The sequence below is a fragment of the Bufo bufo genome, chromosome 7, assembly GCF_905171765.1.
Source record: "Bufo bufo chromosome 7, aBufBuf1.1, whole genome shotgun sequence".
Classification (NCBI taxonomy): domain Eukaryota; kingdom Metazoa; phylum Chordata; class Amphibia; order Anura; family Bufonidae; genus Bufo; species Bufo bufo.
The window spans coordinates 66847217-66869578 of NC_053395.1; the positions used below are offsets into that span (position 1 = coordinate 66847217).

Below are 22362 nucleotides of genomic sequence, written 5' to 3' on the forward strand. Positions count from 1 at the left end.
TAACCTAGTGGGATGATGGTGCCCCTAAAGCCAGCACACTGACCCTAACGGGATCATTCGAAATGTAAGGAAGACTTTTGTTAAATGAGCAGGTGAACGTACCTGGTGGTAAGAAAATTCTCCGGATACACGGTAGTGCAAAATACAATATAGGTTGACCGCCTGAAAAAGGGGGAGGGTAGACATAAAATAGTGTGATGAAATGCGACAATGTACATGGTACATATGCATGACCCGGAGGATCATGACGGTTGTTCATGAAATGATAGCTTGCGCCTGGTGTGAGAAGAGACCAGTGCGTGGCGCATGGCCATGCACAAGTGGGAATGTGCGTTTTGCAATCCAATGGAACGTATTGGTCTGTGTCCTTTAATTCGGGTTTTTTTTTTTTTTTGTTTTTTTTTTAGTGACGGGACAATCCGAAATGTAAGGAGAAAATCGTTTAAGAGCAGGTGTACGTACCTGGTAACAGAAAGTAGTATGACGAGAGTGGACTGTGGTATAAACATTAGCATGACCCGAGAGGATCATAACGTGACTATGCAATAATACAGCGCCTGTGCGGGTGATGTGCGAAATGAGGCCTGTGATTTATTACGTGGCGGAGCGTGTGATCGTGCGGACTGTATGGATTCCCGTTTTTTTGAATTTTTTTTTTTATTTTATTTATTTATTTATTTATTTATATATATATATATATATATATATTTATTATTATTATTTTTTATTTTTTTTTGACCCTGGGGCAAAGTGGTGGGTTTATGTTTATGTGTGGGGGCTGTTTGACCTAATGGCGGTAGGGTGTTTTAACAAGAAGGGTTTGTGTGCAAGGCAAACAGGCTGGTTATTCATGAAATGACAGCTTGCGCCTGGTGTGAAAGAGACCAGTGCGTGCCGTGTGGCCATGGCCAGGCGGAAAGCGCGTGCCTGCAATTTAATGGAACATTTTGGACCGTGTCCCTGCAATTCCCACCTATTCATTGATTATGATGCAATGAATAGGTGATGACCCATCCGAAGGGTAGATCATCGTTAACAAAAAGGTGAAGAACCCCTTTGAGACAGTCACTTTGCCGCTGAGCGCGTATGGGAAATTGTGCCCTTCCAGCCAGACGAGCATTTATAAGATCATGCATGATTTTGGACAGGAGGGCCTGGCTCATGATCTTCCATGTTTATTCCAAAGGTGTTAGATGGCGTTTCCCTTTCTTTTATTGGGGCTGCTGGGGTGTGTATGACTGGAGGGCCGTGCTGGAAGGCTCCCCCTGCCGTCCGATGGCGGCCCCCCGCAACAGAGGCAGCGCGCACGGCCGCCGGGATACCGCGCACACGCCGACGGCATCGCCGTGCATGCGCAGAACCCCGGCCGCGCACGCGCAGACCAGGCACCAGGACGCGGCCGGGCGCCATCGGCCGCGCGGCAGGAGGAGCGGTAACCAGGCAGGCGGTGGTGGGGAGGGGATGTCAGGGCAGCGGTGAGCCCAGTGGAGGTGAAATGAATGGGGGGTGTGCAGGTTGCACCGCCGCTGGCCCCCGTGACTGCGCACGTAAATGACCGGGGGGGGGCCATGAACGTGTAGGTGAAGTAAAAGTGAATCATGTGGAACATACTTGGAAGATTTGTGACTGTGTGTGAGGAGTGACATTTGGAGCATGTGAAATGAAAGCCATTTATTTGTGAACCCATTCGTCCGGAGTCCCCCCCCCCACGGCCGCCGGGACACCGCGCATGCGCCGACGAAATCGCCGCGCATGCGCAGACCAGGCCCCAGGACGCGGCCGGGCGCCATCGGCCGCGCGGCAGGAGGAGCGGCAACAGGCAGGAGGTGGCGGGGAGGGGACGTCCGAAGCAGCGTGCGTGCGAGGGTGTGAGCAGTGTGGCCCTTTCAGCTGCGCAAGGTCATGTGAGCAAGTGTGTGATTGTTTGGGCCCTGCTGTGACATGAAAGGAAGGGGGGGGGGCCATGAATGTAAGTGAGTTGCAGGGTGGTTTGCTGAACTGGAATGGGAGGAAACCCAGGAACAATAACCTGGGCTGGCTTGCTGCAGGGTGGTGACTGGAGTAGGGCTGCTGTGTGGTCGTGTCCCTTGTGCCTCGTAAAAGGCACGGCAGACATGAAATGCAAGTGACTTGTGAGCGAGAAACCGTGACATGAGTGAAATGATTGTGAAATGGAATGGTACAGGGGCGGGCACCGGGACGCGGCCGGCAGGAGGAGCGACGGAACAGGAAGGAGGCGGCGGGGAGGGGATGCTTGTGGCAGCGGTATGCCCAGTGGAGGCGGACATGAATGGAGGGTGTACCAGGTGCACCGCAGCTGGCACCTGTAGCCGTGCACATGAACATGAGTGGGGGGGGGGCATGAATGTGGATGATGTGGGGTGATATGAACTGACCCAGAAATGGGGAATGAGCCCGGAACCACCAGGGTGCTGACCGGAGTGTTAGTACTGTGGGAAGACGCCAGAATAAGACATGAGAGAAATGAGATGCCGGTGATTGATGCGAGAAGCCGTGACATTGGTGCAGCGTGTATGAGATGAAACAAACCGAAATGGGGGATTAACCCAGAAACCATTGGCCGCCTGCTGCAGAGCTGTTGACCAGAATGGTGGTACGGTTGTGAACAAATTGCACATGAACAGGCGTGACAGAAATGAATACAGGTGACTTGTATGAAAAATCCGTGACATTGGTGCGCGTTGATGAATGAAATGAACCGGTACAGGGGGCAACCGCGCTCCCCGGCTGTACCGTATGGATGACTCAGAAAACCACTGCCCGCATGCCGCAGGGGTGTTGACCGGAGTGGTGATTCGGTGCAGATACCTTATGCATGAACAAGACATGACAGAAATGAAAAGCTGGTGACTTGTGCGAGAAAGCCGTGACATTAGTGCAGCGTTTGGTGAAATTAAATGAACAGAAATGGGGGATTGCCCAAGAAAACGACTGCATGCTTGTTGCAGGGGGCCGACCGGAATAGTGGTACGGTGTGGACAAATTGAGCATGAACAAGGCGTGACAGAAATGAAATACTGGTGACTTGTACGAGAAAACAGTGACATTGGTGCAGCGTTTGGTGAAATGAATTGAACCGGTACAGGGGGCAACCGTGGGGCCCCGGCTGCACCGTATGGATGACTCGCAGTCTAACGGGCAAACGTGACCCACAGTGAACCGAGTGAAGCCGGAAAAAATAGAACCGAAATGCTCCAAATCCAGAACGGATGGCAACGAAAAACTCCCAGAAATCCAGCGACTCGCAGGTAACTCTCCAGGAACTCCACAAGCGACCTCCTCTCTCAAAAGCTCAGACCTCAATGATGCAGGAGCCAGGTAAGGGGAGTGCTCTAAATAGGCTGGAGGCGGACCTCAGCCCCTCCCACAAATCCAGGCAATCTGCCTTAATACGTATCGAAGCGTCCGTAATAACTTGCTCTATAAAAATATCACATGACCTAACCCCTCAGGTGAATACCGTAAAAAAATAAAAATAAAAAATTTTTAGGTATCGCCGCGTCTATGACAACCTGGTCTTTAAAAATACCACATGATCTAACCTGTCAGATGAATGTTGTAAATAACAAAAAATAAAAACGGTGCCTATTTCTTGCCTCACAAAAAGTGTAATATAGAGCAACCAAAAATCATATGTACCCTAAACTAGTACCAACAAAACTTCCACCCTATCCCGTATTTTCTAAAATGGGGTCACTTTTTTGGAGTTTCCACTCTAGGGGTGCATCAGGGGGGCTTCAAATGGTAAATTGGTGTAAAAAAAAACAGTCCAGCAAAATCTGCCTTCCGTATGGCATTCCTTTTCTTCTGCGCCCTGCCGTGTGCCCGTACAGCAGTTTATGACCACATATGGGGTGTTTCTGTAAACTACAGAATCAGGGCCATAAAAATTTAGTTTTATTTGGCTGTTAACCCTTGCTTTGTAACTGGAAAAAAAATATAAAAATGGAAAATCTGTCAAAAAAGTGAAATTTTGAAATTGTATCTCTATTTTCCATTAATTCTTGTGGAACACCTAAAGGGTTAACAAAATTTATAAAACCAGTTTTGAATACCTTGAGGGGTGTAGTTTCTTAGATGGGGTCACTTTTATGGAGTTTCTACTCTAGAGGTGCATCAGGGGGGCTTCAATGGGACATGGTGTCAAAAAAAACAGTCTAGCAAAATCTGCATTCCAAAAATTGTATGGCATTCCTTTTCTTCTGAGCCCTACCGTGTGCCCATACAGCAGTTTACGACCACATAGGAGGTGTTTCTGTAAACTAAAGAATCTGGGCAATAAATATTGAGTTTTGTTTGGCTGTTAACCCTTGCTTTGTTACTGGAAAAAATGGATTAAAATGGAAAATTTGCCCAAAAATTTAAATTCTGAAATTTAATCTCCATTTTCCAATAACTCTTGTGGAACACCTAAAGGGTTAACGATGTTTGTAAAATCAGTTTTTAATACCTTGAGGGGTGTAGTTTCTTAGATGGGGCCACTTTTATGGAGTTTCTACTCTAGGGGTGCATCACGGGGCTTCAAATGGGACATGTTTTAAAAAAAAACAGTCCAGCAAAACCTGCCTTCCAAAAACCGTATGGCATTCCTTTCTTTCTGCGCCCTGCCGTGTGCCTGTACAGCAGTTTACGACCACATATGGGGTGTTTCTGTAAACTACAGAATCAGGGTTATAAATATGGAGTTTTGTTTGGCTGTTAACCCTTGCTTTGTAACTGGAAAAAAAAATATTAAAATGGAAAATTTACCCAAAAATTTTAATTCTGAAATTTCATCTCCATATGCCAATAACTCTTGTGGAACACCTAAAGGGTTAACGACATTTGTAGTGTGTAGTTTCTAGAATGGGGTAATTTTTGGGTGGTTTCTATTATGTAAGCCTCACAAAGTGACTTCAGACCTGAACTGGTCCCAAAAAATTGGGTTTTTGAAAATTTCTTAAAAATTTCAAGATTTGCTTCTAAACTTCTAAGCCTTGTAACATCCCCAAAAATTTAAATATCATTCCCAAAAGTAAAGTAATAACTATTTTTGAAGGTATTACTATGTATTATAGAAGTAGAGAAATTGAAACTTGTAAATTTGGTATTTTTTTAATTTTTGGGGTAAATTTGGTATTTTTTTTATAAATATATGTATTTTTTTTTAACTTCTTTTTACCAGTGTCATGAAGTACAATATGTGACAAAAAAGCAATCTCAGAATAGCCTGCATAAGTCAAAGCGTTTTAAAGTTATCACCACTTAAAGTGACACTGGTCAGATTAGCAAAAAATGGCCTGTTCCTTAAGGTGAAATAAGGCTGTGTCCTTAAGGAGTTAAAGGAATTGGCTATGCAGCTATTATAGCTGAGTGGTTAAGTGCCTTGCCTCTAATGCAGAAGGTTGTGAGTTTATATCCCGGCAGAAACTTTTCTGAAATACAGGCTAAATTCCATTTAAATATGCTGGGGTGTCCCCAAGCACTGACTCCATATATGGTCATAGCTATATATGGAGTCAGAGCAGGGACTCTTAAGCCGCAGACTCACACTGAGGGATTCTTTCACTGTACAGCGATCTTCTGCATAGAAATAGAGGCTAAATTAGATTTAAATATACTGACTCGAGCATCGCACTAGAGCACACGTGGTATTCGGCCGAACTCCACGATGTGCCGAGCATAGCTATGTTTGTGCCGAACTGGTGTTCAGCCGAGCATGCTTGCTCAACACAATAAAGGAGTTGTTGACTGTAACAGTTGTATGGGTATCTTAGGATACACAATCAGCATGGAGAGCTCACTTTCTGGTGGCAACCAAAATGGTAGTTCCAAGGACCACTCAGCCCAAAGGGGTTGACTACTTGTGAATAGTGTGTATGTATGATTACATTAACGAATATTGCCTTTATTGATATTTTGTACTATTTGCTATATTACATAAGCTATGCCCTCTTGTAAGGCAAATCTTCTGTGCTGTCCACGCAGAGATCCTGTCCACAAGATGGCCATAGACAGAGGTTCATGTGACCAGGCAAATCACCTCCATGTGATTCCTCCTCTATTCAAACACACTGGACCTTTATTAAACTTTCAACAGTACAAGTGCAGATGGCAGGTGCAGTGTATCTGAACGGAGGAGACATCACATGGAGGTGATTTGCCTGTTCACATGACTCTCCATCAGCAGCCATTTTATGGACAGGACCTCTGTGTAGACAGCACAAAAGACTTGGCAAATGAGTGGCATACCTAATGAAATATAGAAAATTGTTCAGAATTTGAACAAAGGCTATATTAGTAAGTGCCATATAATTATCTTACAAACAGTAAGATCAACAGTAATAAGAAAGTGGACAACCCCTTTAAAGAAAAAACACTGGCCAGTTTTCTGGCAACTCATGTTTATTGTTCCTCAACGTTGTTACGGCTGGATTCATTTACTAGTTAAGTGTTGAATGACTGATCAAATTCTTTTATCGCGTCTTTCATAACTTTTTCCTCTTTTGACAGGTTTATGATAAATTTAACATGGGATGGCCGAGATTTGTCCTTTACAGAAGACGGTTATCAAGCTAATCCAAAGCTAGTGGTTATACTGCTGAATCCAGACAGAGAGTGGGAAAAGGTAAGTAACCTTATGTGGAAGAATTTATGTCACTCTTGTATTTCACCTGTGAACTTTACGGTCTAAAGTAAAACTGTCTTTATTGTTCATAGCAACCAATAACAGTCCAATGTCATTATTAGTCTGCTTTTGAAACATGAAAGTTGTGTTGTAATTGGTTGTTATGGTGTCACGAATACAGAGGAGGGGAGGCACAAAGAGCTAGGCTTTAAGGCTAGGAAAAGGGAAAAGGTCACCTCCTAGGAAGCCCCTAAACATGGCCCTGACTCCTGTCAATATGTATAGACCCTGAAGGTGGGAAAATACATATGCCAGAACCTAGACCCTAGGAGCCCTGAGATGCCCTAGGTAGTGGCAGAGAATGATACTACTGGTTCCTTCCCAGATGAACGAACCAGTGTCTCCCTGAAGCCTAATAACAAGAAAAACAGGGGAACAACCAAATAAAAAATGCAGTACAACTTATCTTATAGAAAATGGAAGAGCAGGAGCACAGGTAAGGTCCACACACGAACTTTTCCAAATCCAAGCAGAGAATATCAACTGCATGGTATGAAGTGTGAGACCAAACTAAGTGGGGAACGCAGTAATGACCACGGGCTGCACCTGGCAATAGGTGTGGTCATTACCAAACCACAACACTGAGAATCAAGAGACTGTCAGTTAACCTTACGTACAGTCAGTCTCTACAATCTTCTAACCTCTGTCAGAGAAGGTACCGTGACATATAGGCAACAAAACAGCTTTTCATTTAGATCACTTTTATAAAGTTGCCCACTTTTTTAGACCTGGCGTGAGCGGGGAATCTCGACTGAGGTGGAAAACACCTTCTGCATCTCATATAGGTGTATTCCTGCTTAGTAAATGACCCCTAGAAAATTTTGCAGAACAACAGCGTTAAACCAATCATATAGATAAACATTGGTGCTCATACACATACTACCGGAACATCCTTATATGGTATGTGTACGTGCAGTAAGCAAAAAGTATAGGTTTTAATCAGTCACATATAGGAATGTACGCAGTTGTGCCGAATGACCCTGAATAAGGCAAGAACGTTTGTTCTAGTTCTGGGGGATTCCCAGAATCTGTCCAGGGACAGATAAGCGAACCTAACTCACAGCGGGGGAACTTGAAACAGTGCGTGGGTGAGATGTTTATAACAATTCTTTACATATTTAGGGCAGGAACAAGATGGAGTCACATTTCTCTTCAATCCCCTCTTAGAACTAAATTCTTAGATAATATAATTTTTACCCTTGCCCTTTTCCCTGTATACCGCCAGATATTTTCTATATCCTTCATGTGAGAGGTCTTCAGAATTAGGCAGCAGAGTCTCATAAAATGACATATTTGATTCTCCTTTCATTATCATTTTCCGTACACATGGTATGATACATGTTGCAACTAGTAATGAGCGGAAGGGGTTATATTCGAATTTGCAATATTTCGCGAATATTTTGTAGAATATTCATCGAACATTTGTCAATTCGAAAATTCGTTATATTCTACAATTTTTTTTACTCGAAAAATCGACAAGGTAATGATCGCGTAATATGCGAATTTTCATAATGCGAATTTTCGGAATGCAAATTTTCCAATTGCCGAGCAAAAACATGATTCCTCCCTGCTTCTTGCTTGTGGGCCAATGAGTCATAAACAGAAGGAGTAAGTTGCAATGTGAGTACTGGAGGAATTGTTCCAGAAGGTAGTGATTCCACCTTTCTGAGTTATAGAAACTTCAGCTTTTTTATCCTCCGGCAGAGTCATTAGGATCATCAGTAATCCCACAGTCCAAGTGGACCGTCTGTGCCATCTTCCAGAATTGAGGGAGTGCATCCTGGTGGAGGTCAGAGCTGTCTGCTCCCGTTAGTACCTCACTTTGTCCTTTTTCGAGGTCAGGACTGTCTGTCCCCGTTACTACCTCCTTTTGGGGGGCCTCCTTTACCAGTTTTACTCTGGTGGCGTGGACCCAGGTAGGTGCTTCTTCTGTAAGTACAGCTGTGCGGGTCACGGCTACCACTGTAGTCGGTGGTCCGTAGGTGAAGTCTCCTGCAAATTTTCCTTTCTTTAATTTCTTTATTAGCACAATATCTCCCACTTGGAATGGGTGAGTTGGTTCCTGTGGAAGACAAGGAGACTTACAAGCAACGTTTTCCTCAATTTCACTTAGGGCTTTAACCAGTCAAACAAATAATATTATGTACGGCATCCAAAGTTATTTAGGAGTATAATTGAAAAGTGGGATTGCCTTTGAAAAATAACCTTTAATAGTCAATGGTTAAAATAGTAGGCCCAATAGTTTGTTTAAATACTACAAACATACGTAGTCATTCACCACCAATGAAAAAAGGTGGAGAATGGCAGGTGTGAAATGTAAACACCTGCTAGGAGGGTGAGTTTACGAAACACAGGGATACCAATAAAGAGGGAGACAGATGCTGGGTCTCTTCCCCTAATTTATCCCTAGATTCTAGCTCAAAGTGATACCCTCCCTGTGTGTCCCTTCGTGTCCCTTGCAGGCAATGACAGTGACTGCCCAGCTTTGTCAGAAATGCAAAGGTATCACTCATCCAAGGACATACAGCTGGTGGGAGAGGACCATGGTCTTTGGTGACCCTCTGGCCCATGTGACCGCAATGTGATCACATGGGTCAGATTCATCAATGATATCTTTCTATTATGGAAAGGGGAGGTTGGGGATCTGCAGCAATTTGTGGATATCCTCAATATTAATGAGGTTGGCTTGCGATTTACTTCTGAGACTAAAAAAGATGCCTTCCCATTCTTGGATATTGTCATTACGAGAGGGAACAGGGGAGAACTGGTGACTAAAACTTTTAGGAAACCTACATCCACTAACTCCTTGCTGAACTGGGGTAGCCACTATCCCCTCCCCCTGAAGAAGGGAATCCCTACCGGACAATACTTGAGGATGAGGAGAAACTGATCCACTGTGAATGATTTTAAGCAACAAGCAGGAGACCTACGAGTTAGGTTTAGGGAAAAGGGCTATCCTGACTGTGTCCTAAAGCAAGCCTACCAAAGAGCTCGACTGAAAAGTCGAACTGAACTTCTTCACCCCAAAAAAATAAAGACCGCTGATAACACCATACGACTGATTGGTACCTATGATGGGGTCGCAGGGGAAGTGAGAAATGTCATCTCCAAACATTGGGGCATCCTTCTCCTGGATCCCGATATCAGACAAATTGTTGCACCAAATGCGCAAATTACATACCGTAAGGGCCGCAGCCTCCGGGATCGCTTGGTGCACAGTCACTTCAATGAAACCGGTGCCAATGGGACCACATGGCTTAAATCACTATCTGGTTGCTTTCGTTGCAGTCGCTGTGTGGCCTGCCCCTTCATCATGAGGGGGAGGAACTTTTGCAGTAATGTAACAGGCAAAATGTACATAATCAGGAGCTTCCTCAACTGTAGATCAAGGGGAGTCATCTACAAAGCTACATGTCACTGCAGCTTAGAATATATAGGCAAAACCACCCAGGAATTTCGAAGACGGGTGGGAGAACACTTCGGAGACATTAAAAACGGTAGGGACACCCCACTGGCTAAACATGTGGAAGTTAGCCATAATGGTAAAATTTAGGGCTTGACATTTATGGCCATTGAACTCGTTCCTCCCTTGAAAAGAGGAGGCAACTGGGACAGGAAAATACTGCAAAGAGAGACCTGGTGGATCTTTGAATTGAAGACCTCACAACCATCTGGACTCAATGAGCAACTCTCCTTTGGGTGTTACATTGAGGAGACCAGGTCATCCCGTTGATCAGTGATAGCTGTCCCCCCGATGAGGATCGTCAACCTCTTGCTACCCAGAATAACCCTCATCGGATGCTCCTGTATGGAGTTTGGCAATCGACCTCCACTATAGACCTGTGGGGGTTGATTGCCTGACATATTCATGGGACGTAATATACATAGTAATCCATTTGCTGGTCCGATGTCCTGTAATGTGGTTATAGTGTAACTGTCTGCTAATAAGCCCATAAACCTGCCACTTAAATACCTAGGTAGCGCCTCTCTATGATTCTATAGGAGTGACGCACCGTGCTTGGCTATTTATGCCAATATAACTTGTTGATTGGGAGTGACTGAGCTAGCCCATCTCCTTTACCCCTTTATCTTCAACTTCTCCGCCCCTTAATGTTCTTTGAGTCACCGCCCCCCAACATGTAGGGGACGGACATTGGGCCACACTGATATATCTCTGTCCCGATCATATGACTCCTTCCCGTGACGCGGTGCACTCGTGACCATTGACGTCACTGCCCGCGTGATCGGATCATGTGATTTTGTGGGCGGATCTATTGAAGGCCCGCGCTGGCTTAAAGGAATGCCAGCACGGGCGCACACTGCCATACGCAGGAGGAGTGGACCCTGCATCGCTGCACATTGAGAAGCTAAGTATCAGTTCTTTTCTCACAATACTGTTGCTCCCCGAGCTGGCTCCAATAAACTTGGAAGCGCCGTGAATTGGATACTTCTCTAATTGTGTACAGGCGTATACTTTGTCTTGTCTTGTATATAGGTCCCCTGATGACCTGGCTGACTGTCAGTGAAACGCGTCGGGACTATGTATGTCTAATACCTATGATCTGTATGTCACTGGATGAGTGATACCTTTGCATTTCTGACGAAGCTGGGCAGTCACGGTCATTGCCTGCAAGGGACACGAAGGGACACACAGGGAGGGTATCACTTTGAGCTAGAATCTAGGGATACATTAGGGGAAGAGACCCAGCATCTGCCTCCCTCTTTATTGGTATCCCTGTGTTTCGTAAACTCACCCTCCTAGCAGGTGTTTACATTTCACACCTGACATTCTCCACCTTTTTTCATTGGTGGTGAATGACTACGTATGTTTGTAGTCTTTAAACAAACTATTGGGCCCACTATTTTAACCATTGACTATTAAAAGTTATTTTTTAAGGCAATCCCACTTTTCAATTATACTCCTTTAATCAATCTGGTTACATATTCTTGTTTACCTTTCTGTCTAGGTATGTGTGTGAAGTCTAGCTGCAGATGTGTACAATAAGTGGTGGGGTAATAAAGGTGTTGATGTGGGACATTGACATTGGTGTTTGGGTTGTTCCTCAAACATGTGATACACCTTCCCACATAATCTGACACTAACTGTTTAATGCCTGTAATATAGAAATTCTGTGCTAGCAGCATGTGTGTTGTTTGAATGCTGTTGTGTCCTACTCCATAAAAATTTGCAATGAACAGAGGGGAGCTGTGCTGTGGTATGCATGGTTTCCCCTCTTTGCAGATTAATCCTGTCCTAGGATTCTTCTGCAAGATTGGATAACACCAATCGGCCATTTCATCGTCAGTAGCTGAGGACTGGAGATCCACAAGCATCTGAGTTAACTCAAGTGAAGGAGGTACTAAATTCACCATTAGCAATGTGGCCGGGGCCATCAGTGCAGCCTTCTTGGCCTCCGCGTCTGCCAGGGCATTGCCTTGGGACACATGATCTTTACCACCAGTATGCGCCCTGCAGTGGACAATTGCAATCTGTGAGGGCAATCTTATGGCTTCTAAAAGTTGTATGACAAGTTGTGAATGTGAGATGTGCTTACCATCAGCTGCAATGAATCCTCTCCTTTGCCAAATGACCCCGTTGTCCCAGACCACTCCATGTGCGTACCTGCTGTCAGTGTAAATGGTGACTGGCTTGCCTTCATGTAGTATGCATGCTCTCGTGAGTGCAATTAATTCTGCTGCTTGTGCAGATTGGTATGTGATGGGTCTGGCTTCCAGGACAACATCGGGTAGCATAACAATAGCATATCCTGCATTATGTGTTGTCATTTGGTCTGCTGCAGGATCCATCAACAAAAACATCAGGAGCCTCTTCTACTGGTACAGATTGTAAATCAGAGCGGGGTGATGTCTCATGTTGTATGACGTGTATACATTCATATGCCTCTGTCAAGTGATCCTCGGGTCCTTTAAGTCCTAATAGGGCATTCAGGATAGGTGCTAGACCTGAGGTGTGTGTTGCGTATTTAAATTGGGGGGAGAGATTGCTGAGGAGTAGAATCTCATATCCAGATAGTCTTTGTGAGGATATGTGCTGTGTGTGTATGCCTTTGAGAAAGCCTACTACATCATGTGTGGTGTACAGGATAGTCTCATGTCCTAGTGTGAGTGGCGTTGCAAGCTCAACCATCATAGCACGTGCTGCAAGAGATCTCAGACAGGCCGGCATTCCTTGGACGGATGCCGGAACCACCTTTGAGAAAAAGGCACAAGGACGTAATTTGCCTCCGTGATACAGTGTCAGCACACTCGCCATGGTTTTACAATTTTGTCAAGCATATACATGGAATGTGAGTTTGTAGTCAGGGAGGCCCAAACCCGGACTTGTCATTAAAGAACATTTCAAATAATCAAATGTATTAAACATTTCCTCAGACCACCTGATGAGATCTGGCATGTCTGCCAGAGTGGCTTGTCTCATTACATTGTCATAGTAGGAGCAATCAGGAATCCATTGTCTGCAGTAGTTTATCATACCAAGGAAAGATAACATTTCTTTCTTGGTGTGCGTGGTGACCAGGCCCGCAACAGACTGGACTCTTTCTGTGCTGATTCTCCTTTCTCCCTTTGTGAGAACAAAGCCCAAGTATTCAACTTGCTTTTTACACCATTATATCTGTAAATAATAAATCAAGGCAACTGGACTTACTGTAGATTTCTTGAAAACGTTTCACTCGTTTTTACACTATTGCATTTTCTTGCGTGACACCTTGTGTCCACATTTAGACAACTATTTCAACAAAGATAAACCATCTGTTACATTGGCCTCCTCTGACACACTGCACAATAACAAATCATCCACGTATTGCACGATTACAGATCCCTGGGGGGGGTGCCATGGTTTTAAACTGGCTTGGAGGACAATGCTGTACACTACAGGTGAATCAGCATATCCCTGGGGCATCCTGCACCAGGTGAGTTGACGACCCTCAAAGGAAAAAGCAAAAAGGAGTCTGGTCTGCTTGTCAACCGGGATAGAGAAGAAAGCATTCTTCAGGTCTATCACGCTGAAACAGACAGCATCTGCTGGGATGGCTGAGAGCAGTTGTGTCACATCAGGTACAATGGGCGCAATAGGGATGATGAGACTATTAATTGCCCTTAAAGGGGTTGTCCGGGATCAAGATAGTTTTTTTAAAAACAGTTAAATCACTGTTAATAGTGGATTGAAGGTCCCCCCAGATGTTTTTAGGTATTTTTACACTTCAGCTGGGCTCCTACAGTCCCCCACTGATTGTTTACCTCTATGTTTATGTGTCCGGTAACTTCCAGTGCAGCATTGCGTTGTTTCCTTCGTGCAGCCTCCACTAATTCATATGCCGCCTCCTGCCACAACTATTCCTCCCTCTTAGTCACACCCCTAAGCGCCCCCTGGCTCAGTCCCTCAATCCTTGCTAAGAATACGCCCTGCCCGGTGACGTCACCGGACCAGAGGGGCGGGGCTTGGCGCAATGTGTTGCCGCCTAGTTTCCACCCCTCAGTGCGCTCTGCATAATCACTGAGGCTGGCTGTGATGTCACCGGGCTCCCTGCGAAGCGGAAGCAGAGGCTTCGCTCTGCAGAAAGGGACCAGGTACGTCACTGAATCTTTGAAAAGTGGCACTTCCGGCAGAGAATTTAGGACAAGAAAACGGGGCATCAGAAAAGTCTTGCAAAGGTGCAACAGGACTGTATGTAATATTTATGTGCTTGGTGTTCTCTTACAGCAATGTCCCCAATCCCGGACAACCCCTTTAAGTCTTGTACAAATCTTACCGTACCATCGGCCTTCGTCACCGGATTTTAAGCAACAAGCAGGAGACCTACGAGTTAGGTTTAGGGAAAAGGGCTATTCTGACTCTGTCCTAAAGCAAGCCTAGCAAAGAGCTCGACTGAAAAGTCGAACTGAATTTCTTCACCCCTCTAGGACTCCGGTCCATAGGAATTCCTGTATCATGGGTCTTAACCTTTCGATTTTCTCTTTCGATAGTGAGTATTGTTTTTGGTACACCGTGGTTGCATCTGCTCTGAGTGTGGCCCTATATGGAGTAAAGTCAATGAATCCTGTGTCGTAGTCTCCGGATGACCACAGGTTAGGGTCAATGTACTCCAATTCTTGTGACTCAAATGTGGTGAGTGTAGGAAAAAATGATGATGATGAGGGTTTGGCAATGGGTATATGATCTGATCGCACATCCAGTCCTCCCTGAGATGCAAAAACCTTGAGTTTCAACTTGCAGAACAAATCTCTACCTAAGAGGCTTACTGGACACTCAGGGATGATGCTGAAAGTGTGGTCAGTGATGTAATCTCCGTCTATGGTTTCAAGTGTCAGTGGGTCAGTTTTATATGTTTTTGTAAGAACCCCATTGATTCCCATGGAAGGATCGGACTTTCTTAAAGGACCTTTGTAAAAATCCATACCCAGTACACTGGATGTGGCTCCGCTATCTACCATGAAACCTACCTTTCTCCCCGCTACTGTTAAGAGAATGACAGGCGAGGCTTTCCAATGTTTTGTGACCTGTGTGAAAGTTGGGGTACCATCCTCTGGGCAGCATCAGTGTTGACCCTGTTGGTTCCAGTCAATAGGAAACCTTGGGTTCTGGCTATCCCTTACCTGGGGCTGAGTGCCAGGGTTTGAGTAGTGCTGTCGTCTGGGCAATGGGCATTGCCTCGACCAGTGTCCCTCTTTAACACATTTAAAACATACAGTGGCAGATGGTGGCTGCTGCTGCTCAGGGGTTTGATTTGGGCTGCAAGGTTTCTGCTGAGACTCGGGTGGACCTCTGTTACCTTGACCTTGATAGCCTCTGTTCCTGTTCCTCCATGCCCTCTGGTTTCTGTTGTCGGCATACCCATGAGTAGCTATAGATTTCCTTACCTCGAAACAGCCTGCTGCCTCTTTCTCATATAAGTGTTTCTCAAAGTCTTATATTTTGTCTGATGTCCATGAGGAAACACTCTGCTTTACAGTCAACATGAGACTGGGAAGGAGAACTAGGCTGTCACTATTTGCAGTCTGCAGTCCCTATGTTTGGAGGGGGAAACTCACACTTAGATTTTCCTCCCCCCACAGTAAGAAAATTCACCAAATGACAGAGTGATAATATTACATTGAGATATGTTCTTACAATTACCACCAGAACAATAGTTCTCCCACAAACAGATGAATCTTAACACTCTATGTATATTATACTCTAAATATAGGTATTGTCACAAGGGTGTCAAGAACCACGCCTGACTCCGTTATACCCGGGGTCAGGAAGTCGCAGCGGTTGGCTGCGTGCTCTATGTAAGATAGGGCTGTTTCCTTATGGTAGCTTTCTGGGTTTGCTTTGCAACCCTTTTGGCTCACTCAGGGATCCGTAGCTCTTTCTCCTCAGCTGTTCCTTGTCCAGCACTCCCAACCTCCTTATATTCCCATCTCACACTTCTCTGGTTGCCAGATATAGAGCTTCCTGGCTGGACATCTATTCTGACCCTCTGGAGCTGTGTTGCTGCGTTCTCTGGTTGTTGGTCCAGAAAGCTACCCTCCGGATCCCTGTTGGACCTTTGTGGTCTGCTGTGGTCGCCCACCTGGGTGTATGTGTTTGTCTGTATTGTCTGTCCTCTCCCTGGTGTTTCCCTCTTAGTGTCAGTGGTGCGGACTAGCGATCCCACCGGCCCCTTCACTATCTAGGGCTCATTTTAGGGAAAGCCAGGGTTTAGGCACGTGATCGCCGCACGGGTGAGGAACCCGTCTAGGGACGTCAGGGCAGTCAGGTGCCAGCCGCAAGGTGAGTCAGGGGTCACCACCTTTCCCTCTCCCTTGGGCAGGGCTTTCCCTTTTCCCTCCCTGTGCGTGACGCGGGTCATAACATTATATCTGGCCCTTATTTTGTGTAGGTAAAAAAAAAAAAAATTTTTTTTTACCTACTTAGAATCCAGTATGGATCAAATTGCTGCTCTGACCAAACAATTTCATGGCCTGTCTTTGGAGGTGGCAGGATTGAAGGCGTCGGTCCTGCAGCAATTACAACTGACCGCAAGCCCAGCGGTTGCTACTGGTAACCAAGTTGTTGTGGAACCCAAGGTCCCTCTCCCTGACAGATTTTCTGGGGGAAGGGACAAGTTTTTGACATTCCGTGAGGCCTGTAAATTATATTTTAAACTGCGCCCTTACTCCTCTGGTAATGAAGAACAGCGGGTGGGGGTTGTTATTTCCCTGCTGCAGGGGGACCCGCAGTCCTGGGCGTTCTCTTTACCTACTGATTCCCAGGCTCTTCGGATGAGTTTTTCGGGGCCTTGGGTCTCATATATGACGACCCTGACCGAGTCGCACTGGCTGAATCAAGATTACGGAGACTCCTACAAGGAGAGCGGCCGGTAGAGGAGTATTGCTCTGACTTCCGTAGGTGGGCTACGGATACCCAATGGGACGACCCGCCTCTCAGGAGTCAGTTCTGCTCTGGGTTATCCGAAAGGGTTAAGGAGACCCCCTTTTCTCTTGATGCGGTTATGTCCCTTTCTATCCGAATAGATAGACGCCTTAGGGACAAGTTGAAAAAACCGGAGCAATTGGTAACCCCTCCCAAGCAGCAGTTAGTCTGTACGGACTTAGACGAGCCTATGCAGCTAGGAGGAACTACTCGTCAGGTCGGTCCTCCTGAGGCTCGCCGTAGGCGTGGGGTTTGTTTTTTTTGTGGGGAGAGGGGTCATTTCATTAATATCTGTCCTTCTTTCCTCAGAAACAAAAGACTGTGGGAAAACTACTAACCCCAGGCTGTGTGGAGGATGTCAGCCGGGGGGTATACGTTCCCTCCATACGTACATCGCAATTTGTGTTGCCAGCGGTTATTGTTTTTGGTGATAAGACGGAGACTATTTCTTTCTTTCTAGACAGTGGAGCAGGGGTAAATTTGATAGATGCCCATTTTGCCCGCACTATGGGTTTGTCTCTCTGTACGCTACAGAGACCTATTCCCATATTCGCTATTGATTCTGCTCCTCTGTCTCAGAGAAACCTCACCCACATTGTTCATAATTTACACCTTCGGGTAGGGGACCACCATAACGAGATGCTTTCATGTTATGTTCTAGAGGGGCTTCCCACTCCGGTAGTGCTGGGTCTTCCCTGGTTGGTAGCGCACAATCCAGTGGTGGATTGGCAGGCCAGGGAGATATTGGAGTGGAGTGAGCAGTGCAGAGAAAATTGCTTAAATAGCAATTGCTTAGTCGCCTCCATAACTACCCTACCTACATTTATTTTGGATTTTGAGGACGTTTTTTCTGAAAAGGGTTGTCAGAAGTTACCACCTCATCGTCCTTATGATTGCCCGGTTAACCTTTTTCCCGGCGCAAAATTACCCAAGACCAGGTTATATAATGTTTCAGGTCCAGAGAGACAAGCCATGAAAGATTATATCTCCGAAAGCTTGGCTAAGGGACACATCAGACCCTCTTCTTCACCCGTGGCTGCAGGGTTTTTCTTCGTTAAAAAGAAAGATGAGGGCCTGCGTCCTTGCCTAGATTTTCGCGAATTAAATCGGATAACCATCCGAGACCCATACCCTCTTCCTCTCATTCCTGACCTGTTTAACCAGATTGCGGGTGCTAGGTGGTTCTCCAAACTTGATCTTAGGGGGGCCTACAATCTGATTCGTATTAAGGAGGGGGATGAGTGGAAGACAGCTTTTAACACCCCTGAGGGGCATTATTAAAATCTAGTTATGCCTTTCGGTCTGACCAATGCTCCTGCCGTCTTTCAACATTTCGTTAATGACATTTTTAGTCATCTAGTCGGCAGGTTTGTGGTAATATACCTAGATGATATTTTAATTTATTCGTCTGATCTGAGAACACATGAGGTGCATGTCAGACAAGTACTGCAGGTCCTACGGACGAATAAATTATATGCTAAAATTTTAAAATGTGTCTTCGCCGTTCAGGAGATACAATTCCTAGGTGATTTTTTATCTGCTTCAGGTTTCCGTAAGGATCCAAGGAAGGTCCAGGCAATTTTAGATTGGGATCTTCCTGAGAACTTCAAAGCACTGCAACAGTTCTTGGGCTTCGCGAATTTCTATAGGAAATTCATTAAAAATTATTCACTTATTGTAAAACCCCTTACTGACATGACTAGGAAGGGGACTGATTTTTCTAAATGGTCTGACGCCGCTAAAGTTGCTTTTTCCTCTCTAAAAGAGAGGTTTACCTCAGCACCTGTACTAGTCCAACCTGATGTCTCTCAGCCTTTTATTGTTGAAGTCGATGCGTCAGAGGTGGGAGTGGGGGCGGTGCTGTCTCAGGGTCCGTCTCCTGGCAAATGGCGTCCTTGTTCTTTCTTTTCTAAAAAACTATCTGCAGCAGAAAAGAACTACGATATTGGCAATAGGGAACTATTAGCTATTAAACTAGCGTTTGAAGAATGGCGTCACTTTTTAGAGGGGGCAGTCCACCCCGTCACTGTGATTATGGACCACAAAAATCTTCTGTACCTCGAATCAGCTAAGCGTCTCACCCCTAGACAAGCTAGGTGGTCGCTATTTTTTACCAGGTTTAACTTTGTGATTACCTATCGTCCTGGGGCAAAGAATACCAAGGCTAATGCACTATCTCGTTGTTTCCCTGGAGGGGGTAATGTGAGTGATCCGGTGCCCATTCTTCAAAGAGGAGTGGTTGTTTCTGCGGTACATTCTGTTCTGGAGGGGAAGGTGTTAGAGGCCCAGGGGGACGCCCCTGGGACCGGTCTCTTGCCCCTCAGAGAAATTGTTTGTACCGTTGAACCTGCGTTTCGAATTATTAAAGGAACATCATAATTCGGCACTTGCTGGGCACCCGGGTAGTAAAGCAACCTTGGAGCTATTGTCTCGTCGTTTTTGGTGGCCAAGGTTGCGTCAGGATGTATTGGATTTTGTGTCTTCTTGTTCTACCTGTGCGCGCGCAAAAAGTTTCACATACACATCCTGCAGGGTCTCTATTACCACTCGTCATTCCCAATAGACCATGGACACATCTGTCAATGGATTTTATCACTAACTTACCTTTTTCTGCGGGTAAAACAGTTATTTTGGTAGTAGTGGACAGGTTTAGCAAAATTAGACACTTCATTGCGTTACCCGCACTACCTAATGCTAAGACTCTTGCTCAGGTATTCGTCAGTGAAATCGTGAAGCTTCACAGGGTCCCCTCCGATGTTGTTTCGGATCGGGGTACCCAGTTTATTTCAAAATTTTGGAAAGCTTTTTGTTCCCGTTTGGGGGTACACTTGTCCTTTTCCTCAGCTTTCCATCCTCAGTCAAATGGACAGACTGAGCGTACCAACCAAAACCTGGAGACATATCTAAGATGTTTTGTGTCTGAAAACCAAGAGTTGTGGTCATCATATTTACCGTTAGCTGAGTTTGCCATAAATAATTCTCGTCAGGAATCCACTGGCAAGTCACCATTTCTTGGTGCATATGGTTTTCATCCCCAATTCTGTACTTTCAAAGAGGGGGGTCTTCTGGGGTTCCCGAAGAGGAACGGTTTTCGTCATCTCTTTCATCGGTATGGCAGAAGGTGCAAGCTAACTTGAAAAATATGGGAGGTAAATACAAATGAATGGCTGATAAGAGACGGTCGCCAGGTCCGGACCTAGGAGTGAATGACTATGTGTGGTTGTCTACTAGGAATATTAAATTGAAGGTTCCCTCTTGGAAACTGGGTCCTACGTTTATTAGTCCTTACAAAATTGTAGCCATCATCAACCCCGTGGCTTTTCGCCTGGAGTTACCTCAGACTTTTAAAATCCATAATGTCTTTCATAAGTCGTTACTCAAAAAATATGTTCCACCTCTAGAACCGTCACCGCTGCCACCCCCTCCTGTTGTTGTGGATGGTAATCTAGAATTTCAGATATCCAAAATTGTTAATTCTCGTCGGGTCCGCCGCTCTCTTCAATGTCTGGTGCATTGGAGAGGTTACGGTCCCGAGGAAAGAATGTGGGTTCCTGCGTCTGAGGTAAACGCCGACAGGCTAGTTCGGGTTTTTCATGCCTCTCATCCTGAGAGACCTGGTCCTGAGTGTCCGGAGTCCCCTTGTAGAGAGGGGGGTACTGTCACGAGGGTGTCAAGAACCACGCCTGACTCCGTTATACCCGGGGTCAGGAAGTCGCAGTGGTTGGCTGCGTGCTCTATGTAAGATAGGGCTGTTTCCTTATGGTAGCTTTCTGGGTTTGCTTTGCAACCCTTTTGGCTCACTCAGGGATCCATAGCTCTTTCTCCTCAGCTGTTCCTTGTCCAGCACTCCCAACCTCCTTATATTCCCCTCTCACACTTCTCTGGTTGCCAGATATAGAGCTTCCTGGCTGGACATCTATTCTGACCCTCTGGAGCTGTGTTGCTGCGTTCTCTGGTTGTTGGTCCAGAACGCTACCCTCCGGATCCCTGTTGAACCTTTGTGGTCTGCTGTGGTCTCCCACCTGGGTGTATGTGTTTGTCTGTATTGTTTGTCCTCTCCCTGGTGTTTACCTCTTAGTGTCAGTGGTGCAGACTAGCGATCCCACCGGCCCGTTCACTATCTAGGGCTTATTTTAGGAAAAAGCCAGGGTTTAGGCACGTGATCGCCGCACGGGTGAGGAACCCGTCTAGGGACGTCAGGGCAGTCAGGTGCCAGCCGCAAGGTGAGTCAGGGGTCACCACCTTTCCCTCTCCCTTGGGCAGGGCTTTCCCTTTTCCCTCCCTGTGTGTGACGCCGGTCATTACAGGTATGCAACAAACCAAGGTAAGTCAGGTCTCCCCGAGACTGTTCTCTTACATGTACCCCTGGTACTAAAAAAATCTTTGTCGACAGTTAGATAAAGTAAATAGTTCTCCCTGAGATGCTATGGTGTGTCCCTGACACAAAACAACTTATGGAATAGATCTCCCTGAGATCCTATGGTGTGTCCCTAACACAAAACAACTTACGAATAGATCTCCCTGAGATCCTTTGCCGTGTATTGGCACTTCAAGTGCCGGCCTCATTCGTGAAAGTACTCCAAGTTCTTATTATAAACTCCCTGAGTAAATTTTTAAGGCTTAACAATGTATCCCGGATACATAAAGAAAACTCACGGGTAGAGATGTGGCCAGTTCCCTCGGACCGGGCAGTGGACAAAAGGGATGTCTCTCGGACCGGGCAGCAGACAGGAGGATGGCCTTCTCTATCCCGGACGGAGCCCCTAAACGGAAACAATTTGGACCTTTCTGGACCTCTACGACCACCTTGGTTTGATGTCACTGACGTCAGGAGAGATATTTCTCAGTTGCCAATAACATGACAAACACACACACACAGGTATCACTGAGAAATACTCTAACTTTATTATGCTATAGCTTGGCCTTATATAGGCAGTAGAAAAGTTTGCAGAACAACAACATTAAACCAATCATATAGATAAACATTGGTGCTCATACACATACTACCGGAACATCCTTATATGGTATGTGTACATGCAGTAAGCAAAAAGAATAGGTTTTAATCAGTCACATATAAGAATGTACACAGTTGTGCCGAATGACCCTGAATAAGGCAAGAACGTTTGTACTAGTTCTGGGGGATTCCCAGAATCTGTCCTGGGACAGATAAGCGAACCTAACTCACAGAGGGGGAACTTGAAACAGTGCGTGGGTGAGATGTTTATAAAAATTCTTTACATATTTAGAGCAGGAACAA

The 22362-nt window shown here is 45.7% G+C and overlaps 1 protein-coding gene across 1 annotated transcript in view; it reads left to right on the forward strand.

Moving 5' to 3' along the window:
• The window catches only part of GRIN2A (glutamate ionotropic receptor NMDA type subunit 2A), an 858974-nt gene that overhangs the window by 575886 nt on the left and 260726 nt on the right, over positions 1-22362 (forward strand). Inside the window, exon 3 of the mRNA XM_040441454.1 lies at positions 6514-6628. Coding sequence (XP_040297388.1) covers positions 6514-6628 — 115 coding nt within the window. The remainder of the gene's footprint in view (positions 1-6513; positions 6629-22362) is intronic.